Source organism: Balaenoptera borealis, assembly GCF_965194805.1.
Source record: "Balaenoptera borealis genome assembly, chromosome: 21".
Taxonomy (NCBI): domain Eukaryota; kingdom Metazoa; phylum Chordata; class Mammalia; order Artiodactyla; family Balaenopteridae; genus Balaenoptera; species Balaenoptera borealis.
Genome location: NC_138880.1, coordinates 7,720,381 through 7,736,861, shown reverse-complemented (window position 1 = coordinate 7,736,861; position 16,481 = coordinate 7,720,381). Strand labels below are relative to the sequence as shown.

At 46.6% G+C, this 16,481-nt stretch overlaps 1 protein-coding gene and 1 pseudogene across 3 annotated transcripts; one reads left to right on the top strand and one right to left on the bottom strand.

Annotated features, from left to right (window-relative positions):
* The first annotated feature begins 190 nt into the window (after nt 1–190).
* On the top strand, nt 191–2,308 carry LOC309619411 (translation machinery-associated protein 16 pseudogene; annotated as a pseudogene). The gene has a single exon. The product of its transcript is annotated as a translation machinery-associated protein 16 pseudogene (transcript).
* GOT1L1 (glutamic-oxaloacetic transaminase 1 like 1) lies at nt 2,302–11,132 on the bottom strand. 2 transcript variants are annotated; one of them, XM_082374575.1, is made up of 9 exons: nt 9,306–11,132; nt 8,466–8,647; nt 7,610–7,721; nt 7,242–7,351; nt 6,938–7,030; nt 6,694–6,844; nt 6,041–6,206; nt 5,107–5,249; nt 2,302–4,845 (listed from the first exon to the last, which is right to left on the bottom strand). In XM_082374575.1, exons 1-9 carry the CDS (start codon nt 9,409–9,411, stop codon nt 4,694–4,696), a joined length of 1,215 nt encoding a protein of 404 aa, XP_082230701.1. In that variant the 5' UTR covers nt 9,412–11,132; the 3' UTR covers nt 2,302–4,693. The 2 variants fall into 2 exon arrangements, with proteins under 2 accessions (XP_082230701.1, XP_082230702.1); XM_082374576.1 differs by having other exon boundaries at nt 4,762–4,903.
* Nucleotides 11,133–16,481: the final 5,349 nt, after the last annotated feature.

The window sequence follows — 16,481 nt, the reverse complement described above, 5'->3', positions numbered from 1 at the left end:
CACTAAAATATTTACAGATGAAAATATATGGCAATTTGCTTCAAAATAATTTGGAGGAGTGCATGGAGATATAGAAGTAACAAGATTGGCCGTGCTTTAATCATTGGGTGCAAGGGGATTCGTTATATAGTTCTTCCTACTATGTTTGAAAATGTTCGTAATAAAAAGTTTAAATTCATTAATACTTTAAACAAAGAGCAATCAGCCATCTGAAACTAACTTAAGAGGTGATCGCGCCCCTCGTGTGTTGGGCCGGAGATTTGCCGGCTGTGTGGGGTTGGAGGCCCGGGACCGCGGGGACGTCGCCATACCAGAAGTACCGAACGGAAAAAGTGCAGGACAAGAAAAAAAGTCATCCACCTGTATAGTAGAAAAGCGGCTCAAATTACGAGAGAGACCCACAAGCAAGAAAAAATGTAAAAATTGAAGAATGAAAAGGCGTTGCGTCTCAACCTTATTGGTGAAAAACTGCAGTGGTTTCAAAATCATCTTGATCCCCAAAAAGTAGGATATTCAAAGAGAGATGCTTGCACATTAACTGAAAGGTATTTAACTCGATTCAGCAGTGAACTGGAGCAGATTGAGTTACATAACAGCATGAAGGACAGGCCAGGAAGGCAGCACTGTTCCTGGGAGACGGTCATCAAGCAGACCATGGAGCGAGATCGGCCTCAGTATGAAGGATACGTACGGCCTGAGATTCCAGACATTTTAAATGCAGGTAATCTGAAAACTCTTAGGGAATAGGATTTTGATCTGAAGAAGGTGCCAGACATTGAAATGAGAAAAATCTGTGCTAATGATGCAATGCCTAAGAAGTGCAAGAAGAAAACTGTTACGGCTGTAGATAGAGATTTAGGGGAATTGGAACTGAAAGATGAATCAGGTGACACGGACAAGGAAATGACTACAGTGGCCTAATTGTCTTTACTTGAGGTGAAAATAAATAATTTAAGAACTTCAAGTTACACTTGAATTGATTATGGTAAATAATTGTCTAGATACAAGAATTTGCTCTTTAGCTTATTCTCTTATATGATGAGAATCCCACTTTCAGTTTCAAAAACAGTGTTATGATTTTTACTTAAAAATGAATGTTGCTTTTCATTTACATTAAGTTGTTAGAATAGATAGACGTGATCAGCAAAATCCATTTAATCTGAATTTCTGGGGCTGGGAGAGCAATATGAATGAGGACAAAAAATGTTGTAATTTTTTTCCTTGTCTTTACTTAGAATCACCTAATCTTGCATTTTGGGGCATGGGCAGCAACTGTTTGCTAGAAGGTTACTGTGGGTACTTCTTGAACAGTGATGATAGCAAAATTGCCTTTTATTAATATGTTTCACTGTTCTTCCTCTTACACATGAAACTTATTTTCTTTCCTTATAAAATAGGGAACATGCAATACAGAATTTATATACTCTTATGGATTGTACATTGCTGTTATTTATTATCTTTGAACCAGAGTTAGTTAAATGGTTAAAGAAAAACCAGTAACTATTCTTGTTATGTTGATCTCCGGCATTTAACCTGTTATCTTGATAAAGGGGATAAATGACTTCAGGTTAGATCTTTTGGTTTGTATATTATTTTTTGCTTTCTCATTGTGAAAAGTGATAGGTTTTATTTGTGGAAACAGAACCAAAGATTAGAGAACTAGTTATTTCACTTGTGTTAGTTTTTCTTCTAAGAGAATTCAATTGATATGTAATATCATTCAATATTTCCAGTATCACAAAAAACATGGATGTGGTAGAATGTTCCTCACAGAACTTGTTAAATGCAAGTATCTTCTAGTCTAATTTCTTTTTTTTAAATTTATTTTATTTATTTTTATTTTTGGCTGTGTTGTGTCTTCATTGCTGCGTGCAGGTTTTCTCTAGTTGCAGAGAGCAGGGGCTACTCTTTGTTGTGGTGCGCGGGCTTCTCATTGCGGTGGCTTCTCTTGTTGCAGAGCACAGGCTCTAGGTGCGCGGGCTTCAGTAGTTGTGGTGCGCAGGCTCAGTAATTGTGGCTTGCAGGCTCTAGAGCAGAGGCTTAGTAGTTGTGGCACACGGGCTTAGTTGCTCTGTGGCACGTGAGATCTTCCCGGACCAGAGCTTGAACCTGTGTCCCCTGCATTGGCAGGCAGATTCTTAACCACTGTGCCACCAGGCAAGGCCCTAGACTAATTTCTAAAGAATGCAGTGCAAGTGTATTTTAGTATTTTCAAGAAAGAAAAAAAAGCTGTATGAGGTAACTAGATATCAACTAAAAGTCTTGTTAACAGCTTTTTTACTTTGGAAAATTAAAAATAAAACTTATTTCTATTAAAAAATTAAAAAGAGGTGATCAAGGCAGAAACTAGTTTTAAGGAAGTCTTAAATGAACATCAAAGAGATGTAAAACGGAGACCTGAAGCCAACTAGCAACAAAGAGTGAAAAGATATTCTCTTCCCAAATCCTGCTGGGATTCTGGGCTGGGGGTACCAAAAGCCCGCATACCTCATATAAGCTAGTAGGAGAGGTCATGGGCAGCTCCAAGCTTTGCTTGTTCAAAGCTTTCTTATCTACATAAACTGAAAGTCACTAGAATTATTTTATTAGGCTCAGGAGGTTGGAGAGAACCTGGCTGAATAAATTCCATCCTCATGCTTTGAGAATGGTTAAAAATGCTACCCACAGGCACTGAGGGTTCCTCTAGAGATCTTCTGACATTGAGGCTAGAAGCCCTTAGAATCTGGGGACAAGAGAATCTTCAGAAGACCTGAAATAAGAATCTTCGTCTGTGGGTAAACACAGGAACTCAAGATAAATTCATCTCTAAGCATCAGGAAACCAGAGGAGATGGCCTCATTTGCTCCATGAGCTTGCTTGCAATCCTCCTCAGTTATGAGACCCGTAGACAGAACCTCTGCTTCCTCTCATAAGAATTACAATTTATGGAAAAGGTATTATTTATTTTCCAGGAAGGAGCCACCAGCCTTGATAGACAGGTTTGGGTATCTTAAGCCCAACCCCATGAGGCTGCTCACTTGTCTGCACTCCCTGTAAGAACAATCTTCAGGGAATGCAAGGAAGCTGGGAATGGACTTGCCTAAATCCTTGTGCTATATGCAGCTCTGGGACTTCCCTGGTGGTCCAGTGGTTGAGAATCCATCTTGCAATGCAGGGGACATTGGTTCGATCCCTGATGGGGGAACTAAGATCCCATATGTGGCGGGACAAGCAACTAGAGAGCCCGCATGCCACAACTAAGACCCGATGCAGCCGGAAAAAAAAATGCAGCTCTGTACCTAATTTAATGTGTGTTTCAGGAGTCCCCAAGGTTCAATGATTCATTAGAAGGACTCACAGGACCCAGTAAAGCTGTTACATTCATGGTTACAGTTTATTACAGTGAAAGGATACAGCTGAAATCAGCAAAGGAAGAAGGCAGATAGGGTGGAGTGCAGGAGATACCAAGCACAAGCTTCCAGTTTCCTGTCCAGTTGTCCTGTTCCAGTGCTCAATTTTCTCAGCACCAACGTGTGACAACATGTGTGAGGTGTTGCCAACGAGGCACGCCAAGACTTTGATATCCAAAGTTTTTATTGGGGGTTAATCACATGGACATGCAGTGCCTGTATAACTCACCTTAACTACTCAGTCTCCAGCCCCTAGACTTCAAACTGACACAGCATGACCCAAGGGCTCCATCATACAAACCACTCTTGTCAGGCAGGAAACTCCAAGGGCTCAGACTTCATTTCCCAGTAACTGGTCAAGAGCCAGTCCTGAAGCCCCTTGGAATGTATAGAGTTTGGGCAACTAAGTCCTGCTGTGTTAACCTTTTCCTGAAACTTACTTAGCACTTATTACGTGCCACATTTTATGATTAACTTCTTTTTTACCAAGTGAGTTGTATTTCCCCAGCTGGGGTGGAGGACATCATAAGAGCAGCAACAGTGTCTCATACCTTTTAGTATCCTGGGGGCTTGCAGAGTTCCATGTATTAACAGACACCCAATAGTCACTTCTGTTTCATGTGATTAAGGCTCATCTTCCAACTAGACTATAAACTTCCAGAGAAAAAGAACTGGACTGTGCCTGTTTTTTGCATACCTTTTGATGCCCAGATGTTATGGTCTGAATGTTTGTGTCCCCTCAAGATGCATATGTTGGAAACTAATCACCAATGTGATGGTATTGGGATGTCATTAGGTCATGAATGTGGAGCCCTCATGGATGGGATTAGTGCCCTTATGAAAGATGACTCAGAGATCCCTCACTCCTTCTACCATGTGAGGTTACAGCCAGAGGTGCTGTTTATGAACCAGGAGGTGGGCTTTCACTAGGCACTGAATCTGTTGGTGACTTGATCTTGGACTTCCCAGCTTCCAGAACTCTAAGAATCTTAACGAATTTCTGTTGTTTATAAGACACCCAGTCTATGATATTTTGTTATAGCAGACCAAATGCACTAAGACACCAGATCAGGGCCTTAATATGGTAGGTGCTCAACAAATATGAGAAGGTCAATGAACGTAAACATTCCCTTTTTCTCTGGGTCTCTTTGCTGAGGCCAGACCAATGCTTCATAAATTGATGGAGAGAGAGAGAGACAGAGAGTGTTTTGCAGAGAAATGAATTGCAGCAGTGAATAATCAGCACAGGATTTTTTTAAACACCAAAGCTTTTATTCCAGTCAGGAGTCATTTACTTTTGGAAGCTATTTCTCTGAGTCCTTTGTGAAGAGGACAGCCTCAGTGATGCTCTCAGTGATGTAATCTATGTTGTAGGAATTGATACAGGTGAAGTTGATCCGCCCATTCTTGGGGATGTAGATATGCTTTTTCTTGACCAAGTATTCCACCTGTTGGGCTGGTGATGACCATAGGGTCTCAGATCCTGAGGTGGCCACCTCTAGCTCCCCTCTAGCCTAGGGTGAATTATGGAGGACAGAGAGTGTCAGCCTTTCTGGGGATCCAGAAGAATCTTTAAAGCAGCTCTACTTTCCTCAGGAAAGGATCAAAATCTGGGGTGAAGCTAGGGACTGGTCACCTAGTCCATGAAGTTTATGCTCAAATACAAGCCCAAATACAAGGTCAGAAAGAGGGGAGCTGTCCCTTCCTAGACACTTACAGTTGAGTCCAAGATAGCTATGGGACCCCTTCTGCTCAGTGATGTGATCCCAGGAGCCTGGGGTACCCAGAAGCCGGAGCTTCTCCTTCACTTTTTCCTTGGTCATCATGACGTTCTCTACAACCCCTTCCAGACTCTGTTTCCTGCCAAGGAAAGGACATCAAGAAATTAAGAGTATAAGGTCTCCCCGTGCTCTCAACCTCCTCATTGCCTTTCCCCTCTTCTCCCTTCAAAAGTGGTGGAGCCAGGCATCCACCTGGGATGGTTATAAACGGGAGGGGGTTTCAGCCCATATTAATGTAAGCAAGCGAAGCAGACTCTCAGGCAGACTGCCAGAGTAGCAGGCCCTTGGTGCTTCCTCATCTCCTCCTGCAATCTGGGAATGCTCAAATAATTCAATAATAATTTGACCTGTGTCCAAAAAGAGCATCCTATTACCCATTGCCCCAAGGCTGGGCAACCCTCAGCATAGCCGCTGCCACTGGTACACAGTGGCTCCTCAGTAAAGAGTAAAGAAGCAATGTGGGGGCTTCCCTGGTGGCGCAGTGGTTGAGAATCTGACTGCTAATGCAGGGGATATGGGTTCGAGCCCTGGTCTGGGAAGATCCCACATGCCGAGGAGCAACTGGGCCCGTGAGCCACAACTACTGAGCCTGCGCGTCTGGAGCCTGTGCTCCGCAACAGTAGAGGCCGCGATAGTGAGAGGCCTGTGCACCGCGACGAAGAGTGGCCCCCGCTCGCCGCAACTAGAGAAAGCCCTCGCACAGAAACGAAGACCCAACACAGCTAAAAATAAATAAATAAACTTATTAAAAAAAAAAAAAAAGAAGCCATGCGGGCAGGAAGAGAAGCAGCCACCGCATCCTGTGAGTCAGCAAGTCTGTGGGTGTCCAGAGGCTCCGCCCACCCGTCCTGCCCCACCCCTCCCCCTTACCATTCTCCCTGCATAGCCGGGTTACAGAGGACAGAGGTGATAATGCGAGCACCCATGGTAGGAGGGTTTAGCCACAGGGCCCGCGCGAAGTTCATCAGCTGCGAGAGGACACGGAGCAGGAGCTGGTTATTGAGTGCCACCACCGCGAGGATCCCCACTCCTTCGTCTGCAGCATTGGGACAGACAGCCTGTCTCAGCGCCCCCTCTGCCATTCCAGGGCCGTGCCCGCAGTCTCTGCCTCTTGCCTTGCTGAAGAGAGGGATGGACTGCGGCGCCCGCCACCCAGCCCAGCCAAGCTGGCATCCACGCCCCGGGAAGCTGCCACAGGCTCCGCTTGCAGGAAAAAGTAGCCACAGGTAAGAGCCTTAAAGGTGGAAGGGACTTGAAAGATCACTAACTCCCACCCCTCGTCTTACAGTGGAGCAAGCAGAAGCCTGAGAGGCGTGAAATGAGTCAGCTAGAGTCAGTTTTAGCAGCTGAGCTGAGACCATACCACAGAACCTGACTGGTAGCTCAGTGCCCTTCCCTTCTGCCACCGGTGCCCCCTCTGGAGGCCTGGGCTCTCTCCAGAGGGTAGGAGATGTCAAACGGGTCGCTCGTGCCCAGGGTGGGGCACCACCAGGCCTTCCCTTCTCCTCCAGCCCACGTCATACCATAAATACCAAAATTCTTGGACAGAGACTGGCTGCAGAAGAACTCAAAGCCTTGAGACACAAAGTATTGTAAGAATCTAGAATCTTCTTCCAGGTCACCAGTAGCTAAACCTTGATAGGGAATGTCAAAAAATGGAAATATCTGCTTGCTCTGTAGGAGAAAGGAGAATGAGAAAAGGAAGGGACTGATGGAGGCACGGGAGGTGGTGAGAGGGAGGGGAGCCAGGCGGGAGGGTGGGCTCACCTTCATGAGGACCATCAACTGTGTCCACTGACCCTGTGTCAGCTTGCAGTTGCTGATGTTCCCGATCACGAAGATACAGCCGTGCGGGGCCCACTGCGGGTAGAGACTGTCTCGTCAGGCGCTTCCTTGACCACGTCAGTCGTGGCACCAGGACATTGGGAGGAGACGTGGTCCTCTGTGTTGGTTCCTACTAAAGGGCTACGAATCCAAGCCTAGAAAAGGCCTTGGTGATTGAAGGGGGCGGGGAAGGAAAGGAAAACTGTGAATCAATTCTCGGGGGGTGCATCTGAGCGGGCACATCTACCTCCACCACATCGAGGAGCATGCTGGGGTCCAAGCGCAGCCGTGCGGAGTCCCAGAAGTTGTGTTCATAAACTGTAAAGCCCATGTCCTGGAAGACGAGTCCATGCGGTTCTGTGGGAAGACATCCCCCACCAGCTGGTACCCGGCAAGTGGAAAGATGGAAGCAGACACACCAGAGAGTGAGCCTGAGGGGGAGGGTCAGTGGCCGAAGGCAGGACAATAATAGGAGAGGGACAAGCATACCTTGGCTCGTCCACCATGTTTCTCATGACAGAGAGTGAGGAGGACAACAGTGAAGATTGCAAATGGGGTAGGAATCAGGAACAGGGGACGGGGGTCTGCTGTTGCCCTCACTTGCCTAACACTCACCTTTTTGAGAAGAAATGATGTAAACTATTTGAGAATCCCGACGCCAAGTTTTGAGGAACTGAGCCCCCAGTTGGAAAGCACCGCTGTCACCTACCGTGTGCACACCCCCTGCCTGCCAGCAAAACAGAAGCAGAAGTAGCACCTGCAGGCACTGATGTTTCCCAGAAAAAGTTGGGGAAGGAGGGTCACTTCCTCATGGAGGTCAAAGCAACATTCTCCAACACATACACCTCTGTTGACGCATTCAACCAGATTTACCGAGCACCTACTATGTGCCAGACACTGTAGTAGGCACTTGGGATGCATAAGGGAACAAAAAGAACACCCTCCACCCCCATGGTGCTCATGTCCATACCAGGCATGGGCAGCCTTTGTCTACAAAGGGCCAAGTAGTCAATGTTTTAGGCTTTCAGGCTGTATAACTACTCAACTCTGCCTTTATAGCAGAAGGCAGCTCTCGACAAGGCAAGCAAATGATGATGGCCATGCTCCAATAACATTTTCTGGACACTGAAATTTGAATTTCATATAATTTTCATGTGTCCCAAAATATTATCCCTCTTTGATTTTCAACCATTAAAAAAAAAAAAAAAAAAAGAGTGATGGTGATACCAGCCCCACTTCAGATTCAGATCATCCCCTTCTTAAAAGAGCTTGCACATGATCGTGTGGGCTGGTGCAAGAGCCCTGGTTTTGGGTCCTGATCCTGACTCTGCCCTCCAGTGACCAAGGTTGGGACTCCTTGAGCCTCAAGGGGCCCCTCCAAAGTCTCTTTCAGGTTTATGATTGTACATCCCCGATCCCCAATCTCCGCTCCTTGTGTCTCGGTGAGTAAGGAAAGGGCCCTGCTTCTCACCCTGTTCTCCATAATGACTTGGCTGTTCTTTCCAAAGAGGAGGTTCAAGGAGGCCTGGATGAATGATTTCATGCCCATCACTGGCGTGTACTCAAAGTTCAGGGAGGGATCCTGGACGATCTGCGTTCGGGTCTTGTGCACGACAGAGGACACCCAGGGTTGGCCTTGGCTGGTCATGCAGACTGTGAGGGTAAGGGAAGAGGGGGCTCTTAATGCCCACCTCAGCATCTGCGAGTTTGGGCTCTTCAGAAAGCCCACAGATCTGTCCTGCCTCTCTTGGGGCTTTGGGAAGTCACCTAGGAAAAGACAACTTTCCTTTTCTTTTTCCCCTTTTATAAAAACAATGTGTTGTTAGTGAATGTATCTAATTTTCATCTTTTTAAAAAAGGCAACAGAAACCTATGCCATTTAAAGGACAAAAATGATAGACAACGTGAGAGTTGTAGGTACATGAGACTGAACAAAGGTGACACTGACTTTCACCATGGCAAGGGCTGGCTGCATCCCCGAACAGTCCATTTTAGGAGCCATTCTCAGTTCAGGAGCGGAGGAGGGAGTGGGTAGAATGAAGAGGCTTAAGAAAGTACAGTGTCCTCGCAGGCCCCAAGCGTAGAGCTGGGGGAGAGGATACAGCTCTTACCAAATCCCGGGAAACCCGCAGAGAAGGGCAGAGGGCACAGAATGACCCAGGAGGTTTTCTGCTCTTTTACCCACTGGGCAATTCTGTTAACAGGAGCAGAGCTGTCTGTCTGGGGAGGCTTGGGCTCTCTCCCGATACGGCCCTCCTAGAGGCAATGATGGTAGACTAGGTCTCACACTCCAAAACTACGAGGCACCTACCTTTATAGGCCAGGAACATCTTGTTAGGGTGGTCGTCTTGTTTGTAGGTCTTCAGCAAGCTGCCTTCTAGCTTCTGGGCTAGGGGCACATCCGTGAACACAGACATCGTCGAGGGAAAGTAGAGCCAAGGCTATGCTTCCGCTCTCGAAGGCTTCTGCTCTGCAGCATTCCTCCAAGTCTGGACCCGACAGACCAGCCTCTTCCCAGAACCTTGGCAACTCCAACGCAGAGGCTCCGGACAACTGGTCACCAGAGCAACAGAACCCCACCACTCACTGTCTCCGCGGTAGCCATCCTCCAGGGCTACGGGAATACTGCAAGACAACGGGGGAGAACCCTCTGAGACAGGGGGCCGGGGGAGAGCGTAGGGAGGACCTGGAATTCCCAGGCACCTCTCCCTAACTCACTGGCTCTTCTAGTCACCTAATCCAAAATAACAAGTCAGCCCCTTAGAAGATGGGGCAACGCAGGCAGCCGTGAGCCCGCTGAGGGCTCCTCCTGCAGATGGGAAAATCTCTGACCTAGCAGTAACATGAGTCGAGGGATAACATTTTAAAAGCTTCTACTTTCATTTTGCTCAGGGCTCCAGTTCTTTTTTTTTAAACAGAAAGAAATCACTGTTTTCTTCTACAGTTATTTTCATAAAGAGTCCTATGTTTAGAACGGTATAATTTGCAACTCTCTAAGCCAGTCCTATTTCTCTGTTATTTACAGTCAAGACTTCTACATTTGCAAACTGTTTCAGTGGTGGCCGAGCAGCAAGTGTCGAAGGCAGAGGTCAAAGGCGGAAAGCGTTGGCCCCTGCAGGATCAGTCTTGCATTTTGCTTTCTTTCTTTTTTCCAAATGACTTTGTGATCCTTGCAGACGTTGTTGGTATCTCACTCAAATACCTTTGCCAGCCCTGTTGGTGGATAAGGCTTATCTTTCGGATCTACCTTCCAGATTGTCCTTGGCAACAGGAAACCACCTGGCAGGTTACACCTCCATCAGCATCACTTACACCCCAAGGACTGCCCGATCCTGGCATACAAAAAGCCAGCCCTCTTGCCTTGGAGGATGCATGTGGCTCAATTTGCACTTCAGGGCCCATCCTCCAATCAGGCCAAGTCCCCCATCCTTGCATGGCCCCCTCTCCTTCACAATCCTGCTTCCCTCACTTCCTTACAGGTTCCTCCTACAGGGCACTCCCTCTGAAAATCATGTGCCCCAAATCTCTGTCTCAGCCTGTGCTTCCAGGTAACCTGCCTTGAGACAATGAGAGTGGAAGTTATCCTTATTATTGTAGAAAACTTTAAAACGTCAAAAAACAATAACAAAGAACACCAATGTCCTACAATCAATCCACAACCACAGTTAACATTTTGGTGTACCCCCCTCTGGTTTCTTCTCTAAGATGTTTATATTTTAAGATGATGGTTATTGGGACTTCCCTGGTGGCGCAGTGGTTAAGAATCCGCCTGCCAATGCAGGAAACACGGGTTTGATCCCTGGTCTGGGAAGATCCCACAGGCTGTGGAGTAACTAAGTCCGTGCACCATAACTACTGAGCCTGTGCTCTAGAGTCCGCGAGCCACAACTACTGAACCTTTGTGCCACAACTACTGAAACCTGCACACCTAGAGCCTGTGCTTCGCAACAAGAGAAGCCCGCGCACCGTGAGGAAGAGTAGCCCCCACTCGCCGCAACTAGAGAAAGCCTGCGTGCAGCAAGGAAGACCCAACGCAGCCCAAAAAAAAAAAAAAAAAAAAAAAAAAGAAAGATTATGGAGATCAAAATTGCCGTGTCATTTTTCATGATACTTTTTTTCACTACACATTTCAGTTGTGAGAATTTTAACATCTGTGCCAATGAGAACTTTTCATGCAGCACGTAATAAAAAACACAACCTAAACTAGCTTGAGAAAGAGAAGGAATTTCTTGGCTCTACAACGGGGCAGCCCAGGGTACATCTGACTTCACTCATCGTTCAAGCCAGAGCGTTATGACTTGTCAGGGTTCCAGCTCCATTTTCTGTGGTTCCCTTGGCTCTGCTCTTCTGGATGTTTCTCCTTTGTTCTCCTGCTGACTCTGGGCATGGGAGCAAATGCCAATGTAGCACATGTGCAGAGGAAACGCATTTGAGGAATTTACATTGCAGCTCTATTTGCAAATAAACTAAATGCCAATTACTGAAGGAATGTTTACATTAATAATGGGATATCCATATAATGGAATTCCATGCAGGTGTTAAAGGCAGCCCTACGTGTACAAATGTATAAAATATTCAAGACACATCATTAAGTAAGAACAAAGGAGGTACAAATAGATAGCAAAGTGGGGAATATTTGGGGGGATATATCAATAAAAGATGCATTTGCATGTATATGCATAGAAAATCTCTGGAAGGGTGCATGAGAAGCAGGTAACTGTGATCACCTCTGCAAAGTGGAACAGGCTGGCTGGTGAACAAGGGCAGGGAATAACCCAGACTTGCTTTCCACTGGACACCACTTTGTCCCTTGGAAATGTTAGACCACCTGCATATGATTTGTCATTTAAAAAGTGTTTATGTTTTCAAACAATGGCTGCAGCCTTTCCAGACGTTACATCCTCACTATCCAGAAGAAGAGAAAGCGTCTCTTCTCTTGGCTCCTTGCAAGAACGAGGAAGTTTCCTTCCTCGAAGCCCCTGGCCTCCTTTCTCTGGCTGCAGTGGGTCACTGGCCCATCCCTGACCAAGGCTGGGATACTCTGGTGAGTGTAAACCAATCACCTAGAGCTGAGGGAGGGTGTTCATCCCTCCCAAACTGCACAGCTAAGAATGGACAGAAGCATTCCCCAAAAGAGATGTCAGGTGTTCTCAGAAATGGGAGAGGGGAGAAGGGATGCTGGGAAGGCAGTCAGAGAGTGTTCGCTGAATCATCCATTCCCAAGGCTTAAGAACCACTATCTTTTTTTTTTTTTTTTTTAATTTTGGCTTGCAGCGCGGGCTTAGTTGCCCCACAGCATGTGGGATCTTAGTTCCCCGACCAGGGGTCTAACTCACGTCCCCTGTGCTGGAAGGTGGATTCTTAACCACTGGACCACCAGGGAAGTCCCCAAGGACCACCACCTTTAATGGCTATTTTTATGTGTGTTGGCTTTGTGCTTCCAAACCTGTTAAACATCCACGGTCCCCATTGCTGTCTCAGCAGCAGAGGGAAGCAGGGAAGGCTCCTTTCTGGTCTACCCCAGGCTACGGAGAGTGACAGCATGTGGGGAGTAATGGAGGGGGCGGTCGGCTTGTGCCTGAGGCTCTGCCTGGAAGCTGATCAGCTAATAACTGGGGATGGAGTGTTTGTGGCCCCAAGTTCTGACCATTCCTGGGGTGTTCTTGCATGACTCTGGGGCTAACACTCTTACATTCATCCAGTCCTAGCCCCTCACTGACACTTGTTTCTCAGGATGTCATTGGGTCCAGCATTTCTACACTGCCACAGGTACTGGCAACCACGCTGATATCCACACAACATCAGTGTGGATGCCAAGGGTTCATTCTTCTGAAGCCTCTAAAGCCACAAACTCGCACCTGCCAAAGCAGCCAGCACATACCTGTCACCCTCTGCGTCCTCTGAAACTAGTTCCTTTGGTTTTACCTATCTCCCCTCTTGGCCACAACATTGAGACCCCTAACTAGAGCTTCATGGTGTTTGGACAGAGGAGGGTCTTTGGTCCTAGGCAGACCTGGCTTTCTGTTTCAGCTCCTCCCCTACATGGCCTTATTTAAGTCACATAAAATCTCTCCATCTCAGTGTAAGTATTTTTAAATGGGAATAGCAAACATTATAGAATTGAGTGAAGTTTATTATGGAAATGGGCCATTACAAAGAAAGAAGAACTACAAAATTACGGTCTACATGCAAGAAGTTTTGATTATAGAGTTTATGGTATAGAATTTTTGGGAGGGCTCCTGAAATAAGATGGACATTTGAACAAACTAGGGCTTTAACGTTTTCCCCCAGAAAATTGCAGGCCCACCTACAATCTCCAGGTTCCAGTAACTATACTCACAGAAGCTAGCTGCTAAAATGGAATAGCCCCACCTGGCAATCTTCCCATAGCCCATCTCAGGCTCAGCCAAGAAGGACAAAGGATAAAGGAAATTCCTAATGGGAGGTTGGAGGAGAAGGATACCCTCATTAACTGATCCAAAGAGCTCACTCCACTGCTAGGAACGAGAATCCAAAAATGGTTGCACCTTATGTCCATGTCCACATAAATGTGGTGTGTGCTCTTGACCAGTGACTACTGTTTGTCACCTCCCTTCCCCGCTTTTCTAAATGAGGGCTTTTTAGCAGTTTTCCTCCCAGCATTGAACATTAGGTGTCCTGGGGAGTGGGTAAATTCATTTTGAGTCCATAAGCTGCAGTATCATTAGTAGCCACTTTCAGATGAAGAAAAGGCACCTCACCTAGGGATCCAACTTTGAGTTGGATATTGGATGCAACTTTGGGTTGTTCCCTTTGGGGAGGAGAGTGTGAGTTTTTTGTCATGGAAAAATTGCATCATGTTAGGTGAGCCAATTCCTGGAATTACATGTTTGGGGAAAAGAACTTGGGCTGATGAGTGCCAAAAGGTAGAATGTGGTGGTGCGTCACAAAGTCCGCCCAGAACCGCCTTTCCTACTCCTTCTGGTAACAAATCCCACCCAGCTCCCCAGCCTCGGTTCCCGAATCCTGAGTCACAGGGCTTGCTCTGAGAAGAGGCATGCGGCTGAGCCTGGCCTGTTGGAGTCCTGTTGGAACTGGCAGAGAATAGCCTTTCATTACCCTCTAGTCATGGAGTTCTCAGGAAATGACCCCAAAGCTTCCAGAACCTACTGGCCCCTGACATATGGGAAACACTGAAAAATGCTGCCAACTACATCAGGGAAGAAGACCATTGGCGGACTCCAGCCTCTAGGTCCTGTCATATCAGTTTGGATTCTTGGTTTCAAGCAACAGAAACTGACTCTGACTGATGGACGCATCAGAGGGATTTATGGAAAGGGTATCTGGTAGCTCACTTACTTGATGGGGAGGCTGGAGATTCTGGGGCAGGAGCACGACCACGATCAGACCACAGAGGAAGTCAGGTGAGGATGAGATAGAGGAACAACAGACAACGCTGTGACTAGCTCCACCCTCACGTTCCTCTGCTGGCCCCGCTGCCCCTGCAGATCTCACAGATGGGTCTTGGCCGCCACCATCCTTCCTTCCTAATTTCAAGTGTTCCCGAAGCACAGACTAGGGGGCTGTTCTGATTGGCTGAGCCCACTCACGTGACACACTGGCCCCACCCCATGCTTTAGCCAAGAGGTGGAAGGAGTGAAAGTTTGTTCCTTTCAGCTTCAATCCTGGGAGGTGGGTTCTGCCTCCTGCCCAAGACTCAGAAAATGGACAATTCTCCAAACCTTAGAAAGAGGCAGCTGAAAAGGACACATTTTCACAATTATATCACACCTTCTCCTCTCTATTTTTTAAAATTTATTTTACTTTAAATTTTATTTATTTTTTGGCTGCATCGGGTCTTAGTTGAGGCATGTGGGATCCCTCATTGCGGCACGCGGGCTCTTTGTTGGGGCGAGGGCTTCTCTCTAGTTGTGGCGTGCCAGTTTTCTCTTCTCTAGTTGTGGTGCGTGGGCTCCAGGGCACATGGGCTCTGTAGTTGAGGCGCACGAGCTCAGTAGTTGTGGCACGTGGGCTTAGTTGCCCCGTGGCATGTGGGATCTTAGTTCCCTGACCAGGGATCGAACCCAAGTCCCCTGCATTGGAAGGCGGATTCTTTGCCACTGGGCCGCCAGGGAAGTCCCTCCTCTCTCTTTAAATATCCCACACTGCCTCCCGGCGGTCTCACCTACTGATCTTACTTCTTTTCCCGGAGACAGTAGAAGTAATTGGAAGAAACTGAACAAATTCTATGAATAGGAGAGAAGACTGAATTTACTAGAAGAGAATTAAATGATCCTTAAATAAAGTAGTAATTAGGTAAATTGTAACTTTAAAAAGATGTGATATCACTGTTCACGCCTAATGATGGAACATTAGAAAGTTGCATAAAATCAAATGTGGGACAGGAAGTGCTAATTGGTATATAAACTGGTATACACAGTTTTTGAAAGCTGCCGATGTTAACAAATTAAGTATTATTAAATTTTATGAGAAAGCAAAGCCACCCATGTTTATATTACACAGCCTATTTGGTTTCCTATAAAAGAACACACTGAAAGATGTTCATTTTATTTGTGTTCATGTTGGTGGAAATGGAGACAATCTCACTGTTCATGAGGGAAATAACTAAATAAAGCGTAATAAATGGATATTATTTTTGCAGCTGTAAGAACCAATCAACGGAATTTTATTTTTTATAAATTTATTTATTTATTTATTTTTGGCTGCATTGGGTCTTCGTTGCTGGGTATGGGCTTTCTCTAGTTGCAGTGAGCAAGGGCTAATCTTCGTTGAGGTGCACAGGCTTCTCATTGCGGTGGCTTCTCTTGTTGTGGAGCACGGGCTCCAGGCACGCAGGCTTCAGTAGTTGTGGCTCGTGGGCTTAGTTTTTCCACAGCATGTGGGATCTTCCTGGACCAGGGCTCGAACCCATGTCCCCTGCATTGGCAGGCGGACTCTTAGCCACTGTACCACCAGGGAAGTCCCATGTACTTTGCTTCTAATAAACACTTTTATCTTTTTCACAATCTTGGTCTCTTTGCTGAATTCTTTCTTCAAAGAAGACAAGGACTGAGGCCCTTCTTCCAGCTTTTCACTGCTGGAATCAATCTGTCAAATTTATTGTTGAGCTGCACCCACAGGCCTGCAAGCCCTGTACTTGTCCAGGCTCAAGAGCCCAGAGTCAGCAACAGAGACATCAGTGGTGTAATGGAGGAGAGGGATCTCACATGTCTGAAGCAAGGTCTTGGAGCGACACCCCACTGTGTGTGGTAGACAGCAGGCAGGACAAGGCTCCCGGGGTAATAGAGAGATTACCAGTTATAGGGGACTTGACGTCAGGTTGGCTCATCAGTTAACAGGGAAACCAGCAAAGGGGTGCACCCCTCATGGCCCCTTTGATAAACTATCATAGTTGAAATAGTTCTGATCTAAAGATTAGAACAATCACTAGCTAGGGCCGGGGTAAGTACATAGGCATTTACTGATGAGGCTCTATGATTAAGAGGGA